The sequence below is a fragment of the Penicillium griseofulvum genome, assembly GCF_001561935.1.
Source record: "Penicillium griseofulvum strain PG3 chromosome Unknown contig_77, whole genome shotgun sequence".
Classification (NCBI taxonomy): domain Eukaryota; kingdom Fungi; phylum Ascomycota; class Eurotiomycetes; order Eurotiales; family Aspergillaceae; genus Penicillium; species Penicillium griseofulvum.
In genome coordinates, this window is record NW_024467426.1 from 279279 (window position 1) to 300766 (window position 21488).

Here is a 21488-nt window from a genome sequence, read left to right on the forward strand (position 1 = left end):
GAAAAAGGTACAAATTACTGAAACAATCAATTGGAGCCAAATTGAAGTAAAAGAGAACATCGTAGCCGTCCACGAGTAGATACGTCAGGAACCAAGTGGCCCGAGCGCCAGCGGGGGGAGCTCCGAACATCACCTTCCACATATCTCAATCAATGGCGAGCCGAGATGGCGTTGACATCAGTAAGAGATCGAAATTTCCTACTGGCGGATTGGAGCTAACAGAAGTAACAGTGGAAAGCATTCAACTTCATCGACGTGTCGCCGGTGAAGCTACCAGAGGACAGCTCCTCAGTCTTCAGTGTAAGGCCTCGACCTTCCTCTCCTCCAGTCCACGTATCTAACAGACACCCTTAGAGCGACCTCTCGAGTATCTGCACCGGCTCCGCAAACGTCTTCGTTGGCACTACCGATGGCTTTGTCCACACCGTCTCCTCGACCTTCCGCATCGTGCGATCGTTCAAGGCCCACGATACCGGCTCCATTACACACATGCGACAGATAAATGGTACCGCTCTACTAGTCACCGTCGCAGAGGATCTTTTAAACGAACCGGTTCTGAAGGTCTGGGCGCTAGACACGGAGAAGAAAGATGGTGGCCCGCGGTGTCTGTCAACGGTCTCCGTGCAGAACGCCAGGAGACAGTTCCCGGTGCGTTTGCATCTGAATTGAGAATGAACAAGGTCAACGCTTACTTTTGGTACCCTAGATATCGGCTTTTGCAGCTGTCGATGACCTCTCACAGGTAGCAGTGGGTTTTGCGAACGGCTCCGTGACCATCATCCGAGGCGACCTAATCCACGACCGAGGCGCCCGACAACGGATCGTATTCGAGTCCGAGGAACCGATTACTGGACTCGAAACGCAAATTGGCGCAGTCACAACTCTCTACATTTCAACAACGAACCGCATCTTGACTTTGGTTATCGCCGGGCGAGGGCAGGGACAACCTGCGCGCGTTTTGGAAGATACGGGATGCGGCTTGGGGTGCATGACTCTGGATAAGGAGGGCGGGGATATTCTCATTGCCCGTGAGGAGGCGATCTTCACATACGGTCCGCGGGGTCGTGGTGCGAGCTATGCCTTCGAGGGCCCGAAGACGTCTATTGATGCTTTTCGGGACTATGTGGCTCTTGTCTGTCCGCCTAAAGCTGGAACTAGCAAGTCGGATCCGCTAAGGAAGTACACTGCTAGTCCAGCCGAGGAGATCTTTGGCACGACCACGTTCACTCTGCTCGATACTGATCTCAAGTTCATCGCGCATAGCGAATCGCTGGTGTCACCTATGAAGCGTATTTTCATGGAATGGGGCGATTTGTTTCTTCTTACGACAGATGGAAAGGTATGTGGCTTCTATAATGTTGTATTTTTTCTAACCCGTTTTAGGTATTCCGTTATCGGGAAAAGACTCTCCAGCAAAAGCTTGAAATCTTATATGAGCGCAATCTCTATATCCTTGCTATTAACCTTGCGCAAAAGATTGGGATTGATCCGCTACAACAAAATGCCATCTACCGCAAGTATGGTGACTTTTTGTACCAGCGGGGCGACTATGATACGGCCATGCAACAGTATCTCCGGGCCATTGATAATACCGAACCTTCTCAGGTCATTCGCAAGGTCAGTGAGGATCCGGACTTGGAATTTCTTTGTTTCTGACTATTGTATAGTACCTGGACACCCAACGTATTCACAACCTGATTGAGTATCTTGAAGAGCTACACGACCACGGCCGTGCCACGGTTGACCATACAACGCTTCTTTTGAACTGCTACGCAAAGCTCAAAGACACAAGCAAGCTAGACTCATTTATCAAAGCTCCTGGAGAGCTGAAGTTTGATCTTGAAACTGCCATTGCAATGTGCCGTCAAGGTGGCTACTATGAGCAAGCCGCCTACCTTGCAACAAAGCATGGCGAAAATGACATGGTGGTTGATATCCTAATTGAAGACTCGAAGAAGTATGCTGAAGCAGTGGAATACATCTGGCGGTTGGATCCCGAAGTGGTATGTCTCGACCGGGCCATCTGGAAGTAACAAGCTAATAATACGTGCCAGGCCTATCACAACTTGATGAAGTACGCTCGAGTATTGCTGACACATTGCCCTGAGCGGACATCAGAACTATTCAAAGTCTACTATTCTGGCCAGTATCAGCCACGCACAGAGGAAGAACAGCCATTAGAACCCCAAGAACAGACGACCAGCACTGTGCAAAGTCTTGCTGCGCTTCTTCCTTTGCGGTATATGAATGTCGACACTGGCGCACAGCCATCGGCTGAAGTTCCTGAACCGGCTGCAAATGAAGACAAGGTCGAAGATTCTCCGCCAGATTATGACATTCCCAAGCCACGAACAGCCTTCTCTGCCTTCGTAGACCACCCTAAAGAGTTTATCGATTTCCTCGAGACTTTGGTGCAGCAACCGGACCTGAAGAAGGACGCCAAAGTCGACCTTTTCACGACACTCTTTGAGATGTATTTGGACACAGCAAAGGGGAAGAAGGATGCAGGCGAAAGACAGGAATGGGAGACCAAAGCTAAGAAATTAATCGAAGGGAAAGATGTGGGTTACCCAGTCGCCTATTTATCACTTGTACTAAACTCATATAGATCCCGATCTCCACATCCAACGTGCTTCTCCTCTCCGACCTGTCAGATTTCAGAGAAGGATCGACCCTCGTCCGCGAGCAAGAAGGTCTCCGCCTCGACATTTTCCGTTCCTTTACTTCAGCAAAGGATACACAGGGCGCCATCAAAGCGTTACGCCGCTACGGGCCTGACGAGCCCCAACTTTACGTTGATGCATTGACATACTTCGCCTCGAGCCCTAAAATCCTCGAAGAGGCAGGCGACGAGCTAGACGCGGTCCTACAACGCATCAACCAAGACGGCCTCCTCTCGCCATTACAAGTGATCCAAGCACTTAGCAACAACGCAGTCGTAAGAATGGGCCGCGTGAAGAAGTACCTCAGCGATAACATCGACCGAGAACGCAAAGAAATCACTACAGTAAGCTTCCTCAACACATCCCCTTCTCTCCAAGCAACGACTGACCCCATTTTCTCTCTAGAACCGTCGCCTCATCACAAGCTACAAATCCGAAACTGAAACCAAACAACAAGAATTAGAGCACCTGACAACCCAACCAGTAGTGTTCCAATCCCGCCGCTGTCAATCCTGCGGTGGAACCCTCGACCTACCCACAGTGCACTTCCTCTGCAAACACTCCTTCCATGAACGTTGTCTGAACACCCTCGACGAAGACGCACAGTGTCCCGTCTGCGCCCCGACTAACGCCACCCTACGCGCTATCCGACAACGACAGGTTGAGTCTGCGGACCAACATGATTTGTTCAAGGGGGAGCTGTCTCGTTCACGGGATCGGTTCGGGGTCGTTAGCGAGTTCTTTGGTAGGGGTATTATGAGGCCACAGAGTACTATGGAATAGGATTGCACTTAGTTTAGATTCGTTTTTTGGGCCTTGTTTTATATGCTTTGTTTTGATACCTCGATCTTTGTCAATTAGATCAAGTTGTTTCTCTTACTAGTATTAGTAGAAGCAGTCTTTACATGTACAGTTTCCAACATTTACCGTAAGTACGATGAAAGATAAATTATGTCCATGTAATGAATGCATTGAACTCGCTTCGCTTTAGCTAATAAAAGCAGGGAGAACAGAAGGAATCATATAAACACGATAAAAATGAGCAAGTCGATCACGATGATCAAGCAAGGTCATTACATGCAGGATTAATATGCACATCGGGATGAGAAAATACATGAATATAGTCGGGGCAAAGGGTAGGAATAAGAAACTGGTACCTAAATGTCCAGTATTGACTCGAAAGTCGGGAGGTGATGATGTGTCTCTAGCCGAGGACTAGGGACGATGGAATATACAAGTCAAATCAAGACATCTCTACCCGATTGACTTTGAGACAGAGCACGGCTTGATCGAAAGCTCGCTTAAATGTCACGTCCTTTCTCGCCTCCCCAGGAAACGCGCGGGATTTGTCGGGAAGTAGACTGAGAGCCGGAGCCGGATCCAGATCCAGATCCAGATCGAGACTCGTTGGATTGCTTGTCCTTGCTAGAGCCGCCGTTCTCGTTATCAATGTCCGAGTCTTCTTCCATAATGACATTATCATTATCATCCGACTCGGAACTGTTGTCGAAATCATCGTTTCCCACGCCCAGGGCGTTCAGACGACGGCGACGCTCGGCTGGAGTCTCGCCTGTGTCGTCGTCAGCCTGGCGCGGGGGCGCGGACAGGCCAGCAGCTTGACGGAGACGCGAAGGTGGGATACGCTCTGTGCCATCGTCGTCTGAATCGCGGCGAGCCCGGTCGCGGATACGAGGTGGTGCAGGGCTGAGGTTGTTTCGACGTTCTTGCGCGGCGGAGGGACCACCGCGACGCGAGAACTTGGCCAGTGAAGCAGCCACGTTAGGGGAACCGTGATCAGTGCCAGGCTCGTCGTCACTAACGTCGCTATCGGTGAGGGACTCGGACTCCAGAGCGTCAGCGTCTTCTTCGGGAATGGCGCTAGTCCCGCCAGTGGCGGCGGCGGCAGCAGCAGAAAGGCGGCGCTCTTGCTTTCTATTTTCTTCGGTCTTCGCTTCGCGCTGGGCCATTTCTTGGACTGGTGCTGGTGCGTCTGTTTGCTGTACCAGATCCCGGCGGGCCTTGGCATCAAGACCCTTGATCTGCTCGAAGAATTCCTGCTTGTTCATACGTCGGCCCTTGTGGCTGATGCCTTGAGAGTCGACTTGGGGGTCCTGGGCCAAAGTGAATCGAATACCGTCGTCGGCGGCCCAGTCATCATCCTTGTTCTTCCCCTGGGCAGCTTGCGAGGACTCGCCTTCTTCCTCCATGCCGAACCAGGTTCCCATGCGGGTCAGACCACGTCGAACAGGTGCTTCGCCAGGAACGGTGGGCTCCTTCTGGGTCTTCTGGGCTTTCTCGCCCTTCTTACCGCCAGGAAGTGTATACTTCTTGATCACCTCACCATCCTCATCCTCAACAATGATAGTATTGCCAAATTGGTATGCATGGGCCGAACGGGGTTTGGGCTTTGCAGACTCGGCCTTCGGGGGCTTTTCTGCCTTCTTGGGCTTCTGCGCCTTCTCTGCCTGTTCTTTGCCCTTTCCAATTCCGGTCCAGTTGGACCACTTCTTGAGAGCATTTCCGTATGTCGTGCCAGCCTTATCCTCGACAGACTCCTTGACTTCTTCTCCCTCGGTCTTCGCGTGGGGTTGACTCTCAGACGCGGCGAACTCTCCTGATTTATCATTCTCCAGACGCTTGCGTTGCGCTTCAATGTGCGCTGCCTTCTCTGCCTGAGACATACGAGAGGTGTCCTCAGTCGCGAGAACATTGCCCTCTTCATCCTCAATTATCATATTGGGGCCCTCTTGATAAACCTCCATCTGCGGCTCACGGCCGAAGCGATCCCGCTCGGCATGAGGCGGAGAAGCTCCACGCTCAACCTGATCGCGCTCTTCGAGTTCTTTCTTTTGTTCTTCGGTCGGGGTCTCTTCCTCGGTTCGCCGGGGAGCGGGTATAATAGCGGACTGGCTAATAGGGCCTCCGCCACCGGCAGCACGCTTACGACGACGTCTCCGCAAAGGCTTACGACGAGAAGACTCCAGGCTTTGTGATTCACTGTCACCCTCTTCGTCACGTTGCCGACGGAGGAAGTTGCCAGGCATACCGATGGGCGGTAGAGTACCGGGAGGATACTCAGGAAGCTTTTCGTCCGATGAAGCATCCGTATCCTCCGCCTTGCGGAAGGACATGGATCCCTTGGCAATTGACTGCACACGAGGAAGACGGTTCATCCATGAAGGCCCATCCTCGTTGGCCTGTGTGTAGGATAGGGTGATAGTCAAGGTGTTGATGCGTTTACCAAGAGTGAAGACCGCAATAGATGAGCCATGCACCAGAATGGATGTAATGACCATGAATGTAGTGATGGGCCAAATGAGCCTGACAACATAGTAATTGCTAGCTCCTGGGAGTGGAAGTTCATCTTCGGGTGATGGTTGTGTGCTGTGGTGCTCCAGCTCCGCTCGAGCGAGAATGGCGGCGAAAATGGCACCTACACCGATAGGGCCGAAATGCCCTGCGAATAAAGCTTCTCGCCAGGTTTTGACGTCTGGTATGAATGGCTTAAGCATTAGCATGATAGGAATGCGCCGGAAGAAGAGGACCAATATCGCAATCACCACCAGCCGCCAAGGAGTAAGTCCCAGTTCTGGGGAATTGAAGTCCTCCCAGGGAATGATGGACCCGAAATAGACAAAGTATGCCAAGTTGAGTAGAAGATCGATAACGTTGGAGACATGAGATTCCTCTGTCTTCTCCGTAAACCAACCATCGTTACTGAATCCAACACCACAAGCAAATCCAATCAGCAGGTCGTCCATGCCCAACAAAGAACCCGAACCAGCACAGAAGACGGCCAGCACAAAGTAGAACACGAGGAAACTCTCGCGATCGATCAATCCCTTGCGCTCAGCCCATTTGATCGCATGGCGAGCAATGTAGCCGATGGTGAAGCCAAATATAGCACCGAAAATGCACTCATACAGAACGGTGACACAGAACCAGTGCAGCCACACATCACCGACATTGGGGCGATAGTGATAGATGTAGAAAGACAAATAAATAAATGGGAAAGCCATGCCATCGTTGCACCCGGACTCTGCAGACAACAAGTCACGCAAATGCTTGGGGACACGCTTGGCGAACTTTCCCTTACCCACAACAGACGACGCCAAGACAGGGTCAGTGGCCGTAACGCAGGCAGCACACACCAGAGCCTCAAGCCAATTCAGGGGAGGTACCATCCACCAGATAAACAAACTGGTGATCAACCAACCCCAGGTCATGACGGGGATTAGCAGCACGGAAACAGACTTCCAATGCCGCTCCATGTAGGCCTTGGGCAACTCTACACCGACGGCGAAACATTGCACGACCAGGACAATTCGCGAGCACTCTAGGGTGATCTTATCGATATTTCCCCATTCATGGGGATTGAACAGATTGGCCGCATGGGGGCCAAAAATGATACCACAAAGTGTGGCTACGGTGGCTTCGCCGATGTACAGCTTCTCCTTGACGAATAAGGAGCATAGCATGAACAGGCCTGTGAACCCTCCCAGGATCATGTAAGCCAAATGCGGCTTATCAATGTCCAGATGGTCCCATGCCATGGTGAAGATGTGGGTGATTGAACACCAATTGTATTATTCGGGAACTTTTGTACGATTCCGTCCCAGGTTGTACCGCAATGAGCGATTTACCGGATGACTTCCGCGCTCGAACTTCGTTGGTTCGCGTGGCTCTTCATGCCTTGGTGAATCGGAGATCGAAAAGCCGAGTTGCCGAGCCTTGTAAGGCTGAGGTTTCGCGATCCAGGCGCACGTCCGACAGATTTGGAGGTGAACGATCGTACAGAGCCTGCGGGGTGCAGACTGAGCCAAGAGCTTGGAGATGCCACCGGAGGGTGGAGGCTAAGCTGGGCAGGTTGGAAAAAAAGAGCTCTCAGGCTTGGCCTCAGGGAAGGGTAGATTCGGATTGGAAGGGATGAGAAGAGAGAAGAGAAAAAAAATTGGAGAAGAGCGAAAATCGGTCAGAGTCTTGGGAACTCTTGGCCAAGCAGAAGAAAGCGAGTGAACGCGTGCTTTGGGAGATTTGCCCAGAACGAAGTATTCTTGGAAACGGCGGGATTCGTCAGCCGAGACTTTCGAGACCCACGTTGGAAGCGGAATTGGTCTTGGCTGGCGGAGATAGGACGTGCACCAGGAAAATATGATATTATATAGAAAGGAAATAGGGAAATTAGAATATAGAGAAAAAGAAGAAAAGAAGATGTTTATATCAAATCAACTGCATATCGGAAGTGTCACTTCAAACAGTTGCAGTAATCTTCCGGTGTACTGTAAGGGTAATGGTATTGTAATCAGCCCTGCCAAGGCCCGAACACAAAGATCGTCGGGTGTATTGAGTCAGTGGCGTATAGTGCATGCACTTGTACTATATGTTTTTTCGTATAACAGAGTTTTACAAAAATATGTAGAAAATACAAATCCATTGAACAAATAACATACAATAACATACAATCAAATTGACAATTATGTAAAAAAACTTCCAGGGGGAATTTGATACTGAAAACCCAACATCGTGAAATATGCGTACGGGGTATTTCCGGGGAAATATCAAGAAAAAGAGGAAAAAAAGCAAATATTCGATCAGTACCAGTATACTGCACTGCGCACCCCGCGCGTATCCCCAAAAAAGATACTTCAAAGATTTCAAGTCCGGGCTGGTATGTACGTGCAACCTAAGTGACGAGGCCCAATGCTGCACAGTCAAACACCCGTCGGCATTCTCTCAACTTCGTCGCTCAAGCCACGCCAGTTGTCCGCCTGCAGTTCGGAGTACTTGACACGCTCTTGGCTCCAGTCTTGATGCAGCCGACTGATGTGATACTGGCTCTGCTGGAAGTGCACAAGCTCGTCACGGATGCATTCTGTGATGAAAACGCCCCGGGCATGCTGTTGCACAATAGATTCTTTGTCCTAGTAGATAACCAAATTTAGTATTACGGCGAATGTCATTTGAAATACCCAGTCTCACCTTGAAGATAGAATCCTCAACCTTCTCGATCTCCCCGGGCTTCACTGCGCCCGGTCGGGCACGTAGGTCCTGCAGCTTCTGCTCACTGGCCTCAATGCGTCGTTCTAGCTGCGCAATATTGTTCCGTGCATACCGATCTTTCCGATCGAACATTTCCCGCACACTCACCAAGCAATCACGTTGTCGCTTTAGATCTTCTAGAACCCCCTCGGTCCACCCTCGGGCTTCGTCCTCCAGCAGACTTTGGCTGGCAGAGAGATGCCGAGCGGTAGCTGTGATACCTGCATTAAGGGACGGAATGTCACTCGTATCCACAGCGTACGTGTCTTTCGTGACTTCCGTCAAGGACTGCAGGGCGAGGGAGAACCGGAGGTGGTCAGCAGCCAAACCATCGTTGCGCTTAGCCAATCGCTCAAGCAAAGTGCACAAATTAATATAGATCTCTGCAGAACGCTTGACACCGTTACGAACTGTTTCAAACGTTTCATCAAGAGTGGCGGGTAACGAATCTTCAAGATCCGGTGGGAGGACCCGGCCAGTAAACTCGTCTTGGACTGATATTGTGGCCTGTTTTCGCCACACCGAAAGTTCCTGTATTCACCGTTATCATCTGTCTTGACCAGATCACCCAAAAAGCTCGAAAGGAGGTCTTACTGTCGGAACTGTCAAAAACATGATCACAAGCTGCTCTTGACCAAGAACGGGATGGCGGACGAGGGCATTGGTGAATCGAACAAGTCCGTGCCGGCGCTTTTCGAGAAATGAAGATGAATCCGCTGAAAGGTGAGTGCCATTTACTTCATGATTGTGAGTAAGAAATTAGGTGTCCTAAATCACCGTTGTGCATACCTGAAACCCGCTTGGGGGGAAGAAGAGGCAATTGCCGGAAAGGAAATCGCTTTTGGAGACAGTCCAATAACCAGACAAAATCACTGTACCGCCGAATAACCGTGCTACCTCTCCGTGCAGACTTGACTTCATAATTTCTGTGTTGAAACATGAACAAGCCTTCTTTCTCGGGGAGCAACGTGACGGTGACGCTCTCCTCTACCTGTGGGTTTGTCGGTCGGCCGAGACCAAGGGACCGACGCCGTGGTGCAATATTGCTAGGCTCATCCTCTACAGGACCAAATCCACCTAGCGCGGGAGGAACTGTGCCTCCAAAACTGCTTTCGTCGCTCGGGCCCACACCGATGAAGTTATTATTCCCCCATCCAGAGCCAGAACTGCTAGGCGGCGCGGCCTCCGTCTGGCCATTGGAATGACCCCTTTGAACCACATTGCTTTGTGTAGTGTCTTCAACCACCTTGCTAGACCAGGCGTTCGTCGTGGACCTCACACTGCCGAATCCATTCAATATACGTGGTTCGGCGTCTCCTGTCTCGTGGTTGTGACCGCGGTGTAACTGTGGGCTGCCCCATGGGTCTGACTCCAATCCGCCCAATGACTCTCGTCGTGGCCTTTGCGAGTTTGCGAAGCCAGTGGTTTGTAGGGGAGGAGGCTGGGAAGGAGGGGTAGCAGGTTGCTGGTGTGGTTCAGAGCTCGTGTCGCCGGTCATTCGTAGTCTGTCGAGGTAGCCAGTATTTGGCTGGGGTAATTCTGCATCCATCAATTCCGTATTAGAGAGATTATCCATAGAAAATAAAGAAAACCCAAAGGGCGCAAAGTTAACTCACTTTTGCGGCGATCGTCCACTGCATCAAATGAGAGGTCCTCGCCTTCTTGCGCTAGGCCGACCAGTGCCAACAACACATTGAACTCGCCACGACCGAGTCCACTAAAGCTTTCATGATCACCAGATGCAACAAGGTTCAAGATTTTACTTTGATCGGTTGCAGTGAGCCCGCTGCTTGAAAGAATCTCTCGAACAGAGGTCAGCCCAATGCCGGAGCCAACCCTATCCCCGGTGTTAAGAATCAGGTCGTATGCATCAATGTAGCTCTCAGGAACATCGGTATTGGCAAGCAAGGTCCGAACTAGATCGCGTCGTGCAGTTCTTTTGGCAGTATTATTTTGAGCGTTCCAAGGAGAGGAGCTGTCGCCGCCGTCGTCATCAGCGAACAGCGATGAGCCGCCCGTAGCCGGTTCGTCAGCAAACAGCGAGGACTTGGATCTGGAAGGATCACCCGCAGAGGGATCCTCTGGAGATGTGCCGAATAGGGACATCAGGAAACCGGGGGGGTGATGCTTGCGTGGGGAGGGGTCAAGGTGTGGAGGTGATGGCAATGACGATGTTGACGATCAAGCGGAGCTCCCGAGGGGGCTGGTCTACGGCAGTTCATTACCGCCAGTGCGCCAGTTCAAATTTTGCCTGTATAGTTTATGTTTATTTTAAGTCGAATTCATGAGTTGAAACTGTTAATTGAATTATATGAATTCCCGATGCTTAGATCCTAGTCTACCCCGTGGACTTTCTACGGAGTGAATCCCAGGTGTTATTTATAGAAACGGTTCCCTTTCCACTATTCTATACTGACCATGGAGTACTTTATGGCCAATTCTTCTTATCCCTCTAACTACATATACTAAAAAGACCATCAAAAAGACCATCAAAAAGGCTACTAAGAATGCTACTGAAGAAACGGTCAAAATACAAGAGTAAAATCAGAGTTGCAAGACCATGCTCACAAAATATATATACAACATACACTCTCGCTGGTTGCCTAACTACCATATTTCACCCCCACATTCTCTGAAGAAGCGTAGAGCCTGGTATATGAGGTTGACTTGGCTTTTTCTTCCATGCGACTATGGTTGGAGGATTCTTTTGAATGGGACATGGAAGCTGTTCGCATGAAGTGTACTAGCAAGCCCAGTACTGGGCCATACTATTGTATTCTAGTGGTAAATTGACGTTCGGACCACTAATTCCAAGTCTGTTAGGCTTGAGGCAGTTCATTTTAGTAAACTTCATTAAAAGTTTCAGTTTAAGTCAGAATATACGAGTGCAGATCCAAGCCTCTCTATCTTTTCAAAGACTGGATTTCTGACTGCGGTCAAAAATTATACTCACATAATGATACTCAGCAATTTTGACTACTAAGCAAGATACAGTACATAGTCCAAAGTATAAAAGCTCGATGTGGTCCAAAATGCAGAGTTGATATATGTTACTTCATACATCGGATATTAGGCGCACCAGAAGTTGCCCATTTGGGAACTACGGGACACGTGAACGTGACTCCAATATCTACTTTTAGGGAGTAGGAACGAAGGATATATAAGGACATGGTCTTCGCCTTCAATCGTATATTGTTACTTGTGTTTACCTTTATAACTTGACAACGCTCACGAATAGACCAATACTCCGGTATATATCTATTCGGCGCTCTACTTGGCACCGTTTCTCGATAGCTCAAAAGGACCTAATCTGCAGTAAGACCTGTTAGGCAAAAGTGCAGTTGAGAGCACAAATCGTTCATGTTGGAAACCTAGGGAGTATAAAAAAAAGTGTGCCCGGAACCCTTCTAACCTAACTGTGACCAGTTTTCAGTGCGTAATATCCAACTGAGTGGGCAACATTTTTCCCTCCGCTCAAACATGAAACACGCCAGTCTATGCTCACTTGTTAATACTACTAACTGTAAGGTATATAAGGTTATATAAGGCTAAGCTGTGTGATTCACCAGAACTGATCATCCGATTAGTCTCGATGCTCACAAATCTCAGCCTAGCATAATTGTTCCTAATTTGAATAGCTCCTAAACCCCTATACATTATATATCAATTCTAGTACCTCCTTATTGCTAATATTTGCGGCCTAGTATAAGAACATGCATACACAGAAAGATGCCATTATATCCTACGCAAGCTATCTTTTTAGCCAAATTCCACGGTATGGTCAGCACCCATGGATATGCGCACACACTGCAAAAAGCATCATCCCAAACTCATCTGTCGACTGCACCCACCGCCCGATTCGCTTCCTTTTTGCCTCCGACCCCGTCTCCGAAGATCCCCACAGCTCCGAAATTCGTAGCATTCCATCCTCCCATCTCGACAAATGTCGATTATACTCCTTCGTCCAAGAATCTCGATCAGACGCCTCCCACAGTGCTTTACTCTCAGGGACAAGAATATCCCTCAACTCATCAGATAGGAAATTTGGAAGACCATTGTCGGAGTTGTACACATTCGTGAAGAGGTACATTGTGAACAGCGTGCGTCGTTTGGAAGAGGCAATAATCCAGGATTCCCAAGTTGGCCGCGTTCGCGAAAGCTCAGCTTTGCAGGTAAATCCTGCTTCTGCAGCGCGGAAAGCGAGATTTTGCAGGTTTATCATATTCATGTCGTCAACTAGGGAGACGTTGTCGATTGGGGAGAAGTAGGCTGTTATTAGGTAAATGAGGTATACTTGGAAGCAACATAATGTGTCGAAGTCATTTGTTGCGATCTGATTGGTTAGAGTAGTATTTTCCATGGAATTAAACTGACCGTACCTCTTGGGATAGTCTCTCCATCTCCTGTCTGACGGTTGATAAGACAATTGCCTCACTTCCAGTAACTCTGTTCATCCACATGCGCACCAGAGAAAAGCAGTTTGCTATTGTTCGCGGCATCGCTTTGTTGCTGAGTTGCATTGGGTGAATGAATGGAGGGAGGCTTTTCTCCTCGAGAAGATGGTTAGGGTATGAGCGAAGCACGCAGGTGACGAACTGCACGGTAAAAGGGTTGAACAGCTTGGGAACCTGCCCAGGCGCAGCGAGAAGGTAAGATTGCAGCCAGCGATCGCGGATCTTTTCAGCGTCTACCATTGGCACGAGGTCAATATGATCAAAAGTCAGATCGGTGTCCACCGTCTGTGTAGATTCGTGCTGGGAGTACATGTGCCGTATATCCGACACATGGCCAGACACATGACTCGGGAACGCTGTTGCGGTCGAGGTATTGGAAGAGTTTGCAAGTGGCGACTCAAAGCCAAGGCTCTCATCTGGTGAGTTTCTTTCACTCGAAGCCACAGGGCTTGATCGACGTACGTCGCCCGAACCCGCGGGATACCGACACTGCGTGCCACGAGTCCAGCATCGCGAGCAGGTCGGCTTCTCGAGGCTACATCGGACCTTGGAGTCCGTGCAGAACTGGCAGGCCTTCTTGCGCGGTGGACCCGGTTTTCTGATTTTCATGGTTGATATTGGATTCATGTTTGAGCACGTCGCGTGAGACGATTTCGGGGTCATGGAGATGGATGGCCGGAACTCCGCGCTCGCCGCAACGGAATTCCGATTCTAACATATTGCCACATGATATTGCTCCCATTTCTCCTCGCCTAGAACTAAATGCCTTCACTTCCCAAGCAAGAATCAATTCCCGAACTTGTACGATCAACATACCAAATACGATTCAACCTAAATGCCGAAAGTCTACACCATAGACCATTCCACCTTAGTACTGCAAACCCACAGACTCTTTCCAGCTCTACTTATATCCCATGGTCCGGAGATTGTACACGATGCCAACTATTGTATCTCAAATCTTAGAATAACATAAATAACGCCGCAAGTCATTTATGCACATCGAGCGTTGCACCCCACTTAAGCGCTTAACCCAATGAAAAAGTCAGCTCCCTCCAAAGGGGTCTCTAACCACTCAAATATCAGCCTACCAGTAAAAACACCCAATCGATGACAAGTTTTCGTATGTATTTCGGAGACTCTTATACAAAGGGGCCTTTGATCCGAAAGCCTGAGTAATTGAAGAAAGCAACTCGCGCTTCAAATGGTTTATATTGTCCCAAACTCATTGACTGAAGCTTTCAATCTGCCAGCGTATGTCTCCTTGGCCATGCTCTCCGGATCTTGTTCAAGGCCGCCAGCCGCCTCGTCAAACAGGCGCGGAAACCATCTCAAGATCCTGTCTCTGCAAACTTCGTACCCGGCTCCCTTGCGTAGGACCAGCATGTTTTCAACATCGAGATTGACGCCACCGCAGCCATACAAATGCCACTTCTGCAAGCCGTAATCAACAATCAAATCGACACATGCAAGCACGGTGGGCTCCACATCTTCAATCCGAAATCGTTGCCCTTGTCCGGTAAGATTTGCGGAAGTCCCGAACATCAACATGCCCTGTGGGTCGGCATCGCAGAGCCGACCGAGCTCTCGCAAGAAAGGTCCTTCTGGAATGGCGATGCTGACTGTGTCACCATTTGTGACCTGAGAGAGTGTCGCCTTATCTAGCGCTGCCAAACGCGGGTGAAGGTTCTTTGAATCGAACTTGGCAATGATTCCGATTATCATTCCCATATCCTCCGTCAACACCCGCGTCATCTCAAACTTTGACTCCGGCAACAAATGGATCTCTCGATGTTGCTGATACGTTCCAATGATACCGATGTTATGGCTCTCTCGACGACCTTTGGCAGCAAAGATTCTTTGAACCCCGGCCTGACAAGAGGCTAGAAGTGCATAGCCGACATCTGTTGGGGCTATAATGACTCCGCCCGACTTGAGAATCTGATAAGCTTGTTGAGTGTCATGAGGCACATTTGGCACCTTTCCTGGCTCTGGAACGGTATGGGGAGGCATGAGATGGTAATGTCGTCGTAAATACTGGAATAAAGTGTGCTAAATGTTTGTATAGAAATTCCAAGGAGTTCGCAAGGAGGAAGTGCAAGTAAATTTATTCTGGGTGTATCGTGATGTAAGCCTGACGCTTTAAGATTTGAACTAAGAATCCGGAGTTCCGATGCCATTTGAGTTTATCTTCGGAATTCAGGAATCAGGAACCTCACTGAACCGCGATGTTGATCCGCGATGTTGATCGGAGTTCCGAAAATTTAATGAAGAATGGAAAATAAAAGGCTCATTAGACTTGAAGGGTTTATAAACTATTTAATTCCTTCCCTCTCTTAAATACACTGGTACAATTGAAAAGGATTATTGCAACCTGCTCCTAGCTCATCGTATCTCTTGCCAAAGGTTTGCCACGATGAATGCTCTAATCCGCGAGAGTTTGTTTGGACGCCTCTTGAATTTTTTGACCAGTAACAAGTTCTTGCCATATCCTGAACTGGAGATACCTAAATTCGAGATGGTGTCGAATTCAGTTATGTCGACCACTTCGGTGACGCCCGAGCCCGGGCATCAATTTATCGTTGAATTCTCAGGTGACGATGACCCGGACATGCCCAGGAACTGGTCACGGTTATCGAAGACCTTTGTCATGTTGGATGTGATGTTCCTGAATTTCAGCTTCTATGCCGCTTCGGCAATTTTCACACCAAGTATTCCCGGTATCAAGGATCAATTCGGCGCCACGACTGCTGAAGGAACTCTTGGGCTATCACTCTTTGTCATTGCCTATGGCATTGGACCTTTGTTTGTATGTACACATCAAACTCAAACCAGACCTAATTTGGCTAATAATCTGATCTACGTTCCCTAGTTGTCTCCACTATCAAATCTCCCAGCTATCGGCCGTACACCGGTGTACGTCTTGGGATCTCTCGTCTTTTGTCTGCTAAACATCGGAACAGCCTTGGGAAAGAACATTGAGACTATCCTCATACTAAGATTTTTGGGTGGTTTCTTTGGAAGTGCCCCAATAAGTGTTGGAGGAGCAACTCTGATGGAAGTATACGGGCCGGGCGAAGCGCCGTATGCGATTGCTTTATATGCAGTAAGCGGGGTTTGTGGGCCAATTTTAGGACCGGTATGTCCTCCGTTCTACCATTAAGCATGAATTATTAAGTCAGCTAATCCCAGCTCTCAGATATTCGGGACTCTAGTGATGTTCGTACCTTCCTAGCTCTATGCCTAGTGATGGTTGCTAACTCATATAGCGATCGTTGGCACACTTGGACAGCAACTTTATGGCTTCTTGCTGGAATTACCGCATTTACAACGTTGTTTATCTTTTTCTTTTTACCGGAGACCCTGTCTTCCAACATTTTTCTTTGTCGAGCGCAATGACTTTGTACAAAAACAAAAAATCCTTTATATTGAAGCCAATCTGAAATGGAACTAAGGACGAGCTTGGGCACCATGATTATCCAGCAGATGGTGAATGATCTTAAGATATCCTGCATGGATCCGGTGATTATTTTCGTGAACATACACACCATGCTGATATATGGCATTCTCTATCTATGGTTTGAATTCTTTCCATTTGGTAAGAAGATCATTTTCTAATCTAGTAACCTGGATTCACTGGCTCACAACCCTTTGATAGTTTTTGGCGGAGTATATCATTTCAGTCCTGTACAACAAGCTCGTGGGTTTCTCCTCTTATTCAACCTAGGGATCTGGTTAGGCTTATATGTTCTTTGACAGTTGCATTTTTCGGCATCCTCGCCGGTGCAGTCATATCGGTTGTGGCATACGTACTCTGGCTCCGATTCTCCTACCAACCTCGCATATCTAGGCAAGAATTCAGTGTCCAGCCTGAAGCGAGACTAGTCCCAGGACAAGTCGGTGCAATTTGCATTCCAATCTGTTTGTTCATATTTGCGTGGACATCACGACCAAAGTATGCTTGATCAAACGTTTCTAATGGATAACCGCGCATACTGATATACATTTAGTGTACACTGGGTTGTTCCAATCATAGGTACTGCTTTTTTTGCGCCAGGTTTCTACCTCACGTTCCAGTCTGTCCTCAATTATCTTGGAGAATCTTATCCGAGACACGTTGCAAGTGTCTTTGCCGGCAATACCTTTTTTAGGAGCTCATTTGGAGGTGCATTACCTTTGGCTGCTCCTCGGATGTTGCAATCTCTTGGAATTGGCTGGGCATCCAGTACATTGGGGTTCATTTCCATCGCTATGCTTCCGCTTCCCTTCATTCTTGAAAAGGTAGGTTAAAATACATTTCGCAGTTACCTTTATCATCTGCTAATTCATTTCATAGTATGGAAAGACACTACGCTCATGGAGTAAATTTGCAAATTAGGGCTCAGGCGCATAGTCTCGGCACCGTATTGCGCAGAGGGTCTCGCAGTTCACAGATGGTAATGTTGAGAATGGACGGATGTCACTCATGGAGGGGCAGTGGAGGTAGGATATAAGAGTTTCGTGTAAGATAAGATAATAGCGTATGGCAGTTGTTCCGGAATTAAAAAGGGTGTATATTTAGGAATAATGAATATACATAGCGTTCCTGCTATTGACGGTGGTTATACGGAAATATTGAGCCGGTATAAGACTTTAAAGACGTAAATTGTATATTAAATAGCCTTTCTTTGAATACTGCTGGGGAAGTCGCTCTAGCAGCGATAGGTCGTAATTCAGGTATCGTCATTTTTCTGTCGTTCTAAAGTAAGGCGCGTAGGCATCAACCCCCTACACAGATGGGTTCTGAGCCCTGACCCCTATGGGTCTTCGTAGACGAAGGAATCTAGCATTCAACTTCCATTTCGCCGAAAGAAGAATACAGCGTGGTTTGGGTGGTCGAGTCGGAATTTTCTTCCATGTGACTTTGTTTTGACGATTGTTTGGAACGTGTTGGGGAGATGTTGGCCGCTGTTCGCATGAAATGGATCAATCAATCAAACAAAGTTCAATTAACCTGTTACAGTCTAACTAGTTGCGTATGGCTATACAGGCGCTTCTTCTAATCGAAGCAAGAACTTGGGGCCAAACGCTGAGCTGGGAGTATACAGTGCTTCTAGAGAGTATACAGATGCTGATTTGTAAAGAGTGCGAAATCAGCCCATTCCTGTAGTAACCTATAATCCTATAATCCCAAATCCCATATATAAGAAATCGTCACCTAATGATTGTCGTAGGGTATACCCCCTACCTTCCATCTCTCACTTTTCTCTCACTTCTCTCTCACTTTTTTCTCACTTTGTCCTCACTTCCTTCTCACTTCTCATCTATCGTCATTGGCTGATACCCATCGTCTTTCACACCTCGCATGAAATGGACGAGCAAGCCCAGTACTGGGCTATATTGTTGCATTCTGGTGGTAAACTGCCGTTCGGACCACTAGTTCTAAGGCTGTTAGACTTGAGGCAGTTAGACATCCATCATACCTCACTTACTTCGGATTTTTCATTGATTTTCAGGAAAATAAACGTCTGATCATCAGACGCCATCCCATATACCGTGCAGTTCTCTTTTCCCGATGCCTTTCGGGTGCGATGCACAACGCCTTACAACGAGTTAGACCCAACAATAGAAATATAACTCCAAGGCTAGGTACTCACCCATGTATCCTAGGCATTGTATGAGGCAAGTGCCGGTCATGTGTCTTTTTTTCGCCTCAGCTACCACTACATTCAGCGCCGTCTCTTCAATTTCACCGTACCAGACGGCATAGTCGGGTTGTCCAACTAGCCGATAGTCTTTCTTATTCCATTCCACTGGACCGTAGGCCCAATGTTTTTCGGTCTATATGCTGATTGCATAACGACGATCTGCGTTTTCAGACATCGCAATATCATGCGCATACACTAACAGAATATCCAGTGTGAAACGGATGTTTGATTCGCTTACGGCACCTTTGGTAGTTGCATTGTCAATCTTCGACAGCACACTCGCTAGATTCTGTTAGCGTAATATCGTCTTCTTCATTTGGGTATCACATACTCAGTTCAGATGACATCTCAAGGGGAGGGACATTGTCGAGCCCGGGGTCGTTGGTTACAAGTTTCAGACCCAGCATGCTCTGCACCTGGACCATATCCTGGGACGAGATGGCTATTGTGCGGGCTTTCTTTTTTTCTGAATCGTGCTCCTGTACGAGGTCTTGGAGATTTCCCTCGTCTGCCCTACGATTCAGAAAGTCTTTAACAACCTGCCGCCATTTCTTTTGGACATCATAATGGGGAAAGAATGAATTTAGAATCTGGGCTGCAAATTAATTGTGGTAGAACAGAATGGGTATGAAAAATATGTGATGTAGAATAGATGAGGATTGGATGAAAAGTGAGAGAAATTAGAGTTGGGGGACCTCTTACTTTATTCGGCATCGGAACCTTGAAAGAGGCAGCTACACCCTCTTCCATCTCTCCCCTCCTATTCTTCCATCCCTTCCTACATCTTCCTATATCTTCCTACATCACGAGATCTTACAAGCGCCTCCTCCATTTTCCATAATGGTATCTTCACGACAGATACTTCACCTTCCTATGTTGGCAGCTGAGAGCCTTCAAGTCACCGACGTTGAAAGCATTTTCTCTCTTACCAGAACTTACGATACGGACTGGGTGGAATTTCGAACTGCCTTCAAACTGTCGCATGATTCCAGTGAGTCTGTCATGGAATATGTTGGAATTAGTTGTTGATCTATTGATTAACAGAGCATATTCTAAACATCATGGACACCTCGGTTTCCAACTCGGATGGAAAGCATGAAATTGCATTGCGGCTTCGTTTAGGGATCCTTCTTACCGCTGTGCATTCCACGTCCCCCGACCAATGCGATTCTAGGTTAACTCCGATCCCCATCTCGCCCAGATGCCGATTTTCCTTTGAGCCGGTCATCTACAAGGGAGAAAAGCGCTGTTTACAAGGGTTACCTAGTTTTTCCCTTTGGTACGGTCCGTACGCTGAAAAGGAGTATGCAGCCGCCAATTTTGTCGTTGTGGAAACAAACAAAGACCAATCTTCCGGCGGCATACCCCAGGCTATTGCCTATATGTGCAAGTAATTTTCCTCGATCTTCATCATCAGAACTAACTATAATAAAGGTATGATTCATGGGCAACGTCAGTATGAGAATAGGATTCACCATGCCATTTTCGGTCTATCGACCGACAATGAACAGTTCCACTTTCTACGAATCGATAGTGGAGGACGAGTGAGTTATTATTTCTGAGATATCTAAATGCATTTATACTAACCTTTTATCAGTGGTCCCGACAAGACCTGAATTACAGTCGTCGTCAGGAAATTGTCGAAACACTTGCCTATATCCATAAACAAGCTTCTATTTTATCCACCCTTGAAGGAAACGATGGTCCTAAGAAATCTCGTTCACAGCGACGAACCGAAGACTGGTCAGTATTTCGAGTGGACGAAAACATGTGCTCGACCGATGTATCAGAGGAAGACGGCAATGCATCTGATTAAGTGTCAGGGTTGACCTTGTCTTTGCTACGCGAGGATGGTATTGTTAGATGGTTGTTTCCAAGGTTGCTAGGCACTCACTACAATTTGGGACAACGGAGTGTTTTATTTTTGCTTCGGGGTAACTAGAAATCTCATCCAGGTACTACTGTTAAGATACCAAGATATTATAAGAGCTTAATAGGCGATATATTATCGAATTACCAACTTCTAAGTAGTGTAGTGTATCGAGGCGAGACTCTAACTGAGTCCAAGACTAGGATAGTAGAGACGCGTATATGCTTCTAAGATGTGCCTTATATAGTATAACGTACATCGGGTATTATTTATAGAAACGGGTTACACCACTTTCCACTATCCTATACGGCATGCTATGTGGCCAATTCTTTTCAACCCTCCAGCTATATATCCAAAAACAACGACTAAAAAGGAACACAACATTATAGGAAACCCCAAGTTGGCAAGACTTAGGCTGGTCACATAAATACATAGTCATGCTCGCTTGTTGCCTAACTACAATGTTCCACTCCTATATTCTCCGAAGAAGCGCAAAGAGTAGTATGTGAGGTTGACGTGGTCTTTATTTCCATACGACTGGCAGGGGGAAGGGTACTCAGTTATTGAACATCGGATAGGTGCTCCGATAATGGAGCTTTATTAGATATCTCCTGTCACCGTTGTACTCGGAAGTGCCTCCCGATGGCCATGCCTATCTCATGCATGTATATCATATTTAACAGCTTATCTGCCGGGATGTTGGCAAATCGTTCGTGCTTTTAACTCTGAAGACTGTGTCCGTCTTTTATTTTTCATCCAACTCAATATGCGTCCTGTT

General features: G+C 47.9%; 8 protein-coding genes across 8 annotated transcripts; 3 read left to right on the plus strand and 5 right to left on the minus strand.

Moving 5' to 3' along the window:
* Positions 1 to 152: 152 nt before the first annotated feature.
* On the plus strand, positions 153 to 3446 carry PGRI_080220 (tethering complex subunit PEP5; the record flags this gene model as incomplete). Its single annotated transcript, XM_040795736.1, has 9 exons — positions 153 to 180; positions 239 to 300; positions 355 to 648; positions 707 to 1339; positions 1384 to 1617; positions 1668 to 2003; positions 2055 to 2561; positions 2609 to 3007; positions 3069 to 3446. The coding sequence occupies 9 exons, from the start codon at positions 153 to 155 to the stop codon at positions 3444 to 3446; spliced, it is 2871 nt and encodes a 956-aa protein (XP_040651301.1).
* A 518-nt stretch (positions 3447 to 3964) lies between these two features.
* Positions 3965 to 7216, minus strand: PGRI_080230 (Na+/H+ antiporter Nha1; the record flags this gene model as incomplete). Its single annotated transcript, XM_040795737.1, has 1 exon — positions 3965 to 7216. One exon carries the CDS (start codon positions 7214 to 7216, stop codon positions 3965 to 3967), a length of 3252 nt encoding a protein of 1083 aa, XP_040651302.1.
* Positions 7217 to 8374: 1158 nt separating this feature from the next.
* Positions 8375 to 10808, minus strand: mvp1 (sorting nexin Mvp1; the record flags this gene model as incomplete). The annotated part of the gene is made up of 5 exons (XM_040795738.1): positions 8375 to 8584; positions 8643 to 9233; positions 9297 to 9418; positions 9492 to 10241; positions 10319 to 10808. 5 exons carry the CDS (start codon positions 10806 to 10808, stop codon positions 8375 to 8377), a joined length of 2163 nt encoding a protein of 720 aa, XP_040651303.1.
* Positions 10809 to 12483: 1675 nt separating this feature from the next.
* On the minus strand, positions 12484 to 13783 carry PGRI_080250 (Zn(II)2Cys6 transcription factor domain-containing protein; the record flags this gene model as incomplete). Its single annotated transcript, XM_040795739.1, has 2 exons — positions 12484 to 13035; positions 13082 to 13783. 2 exons carry the CDS (start codon positions 13781 to 13783, stop codon positions 12484 to 12486), a joined length of 1254 nt encoding a protein of 417 aa, XP_040651304.1.
* Positions 13784 to 14362: 579 nt separating this feature from the next.
* PGRI_080260 (L-threonylcarbamoyladenylate synthase) lies at positions 14363 to 15166 on the minus strand (the record flags this gene model as incomplete). The annotated part of the gene is made up of 1 exon (XM_040795740.1): positions 14363 to 15166. The coding sequence occupies one exon, from the start codon at positions 15164 to 15166 to the stop codon at positions 14363 to 14365; it is 804 nt and encodes a 267-aa protein (XP_040651305.1).
* Positions 15167 to 15569: 403 nt separating this feature from the next.
* PGRI_080270 (Major facilitator superfamily domain, general substrate transporter) lies at positions 15570 to 16135 on the plus strand (the record flags this gene model as incomplete). Its single annotated transcript, XM_040795741.1, has 3 exons — positions 15570 to 15962; positions 16026 to 16069; positions 16117 to 16135. 3 exons carry the CDS (start codon positions 15570 to 15572, stop codon positions 16133 to 16135), a joined length of 456 nt encoding a protein of 151 aa, XP_040651306.1.
* A 2433-nt stretch (positions 16136 to 18568) lies between these two features.
* Positions 18569 to 19265, minus strand: PGRI_080280 (uncharacterized protein; the record flags this gene model as incomplete). The annotated part of the gene is made up of 5 exons (XM_040795742.1): positions 18569 to 18574; positions 18625 to 18734; positions 18790 to 18945; positions 18997 to 19122; positions 19172 to 19265. The coding sequence occupies 5 exons, from the start codon at positions 19263 to 19265 to the stop codon at positions 18569 to 18571; spliced, it is 492 nt and encodes a 163-aa protein (XP_040651307.1).
* Positions 19266 to 19713: 448 nt separating this feature from the next.
* Positions 19714 to 20656, plus strand: PGRI_080290 (uncharacterized protein; the record flags this gene model as incomplete). Its single annotated transcript, XM_040795743.1, has 4 exons — positions 19714 to 19831; positions 19885 to 20230; positions 20309 to 20384; positions 20438 to 20656. 4 exons carry the CDS (start codon positions 19714 to 19716, stop codon positions 20654 to 20656), a joined length of 759 nt encoding a protein of 252 aa, XP_040651308.1.
* Between the last annotated feature and the right edge of the window lie 832 nt (positions 20657 to 21488).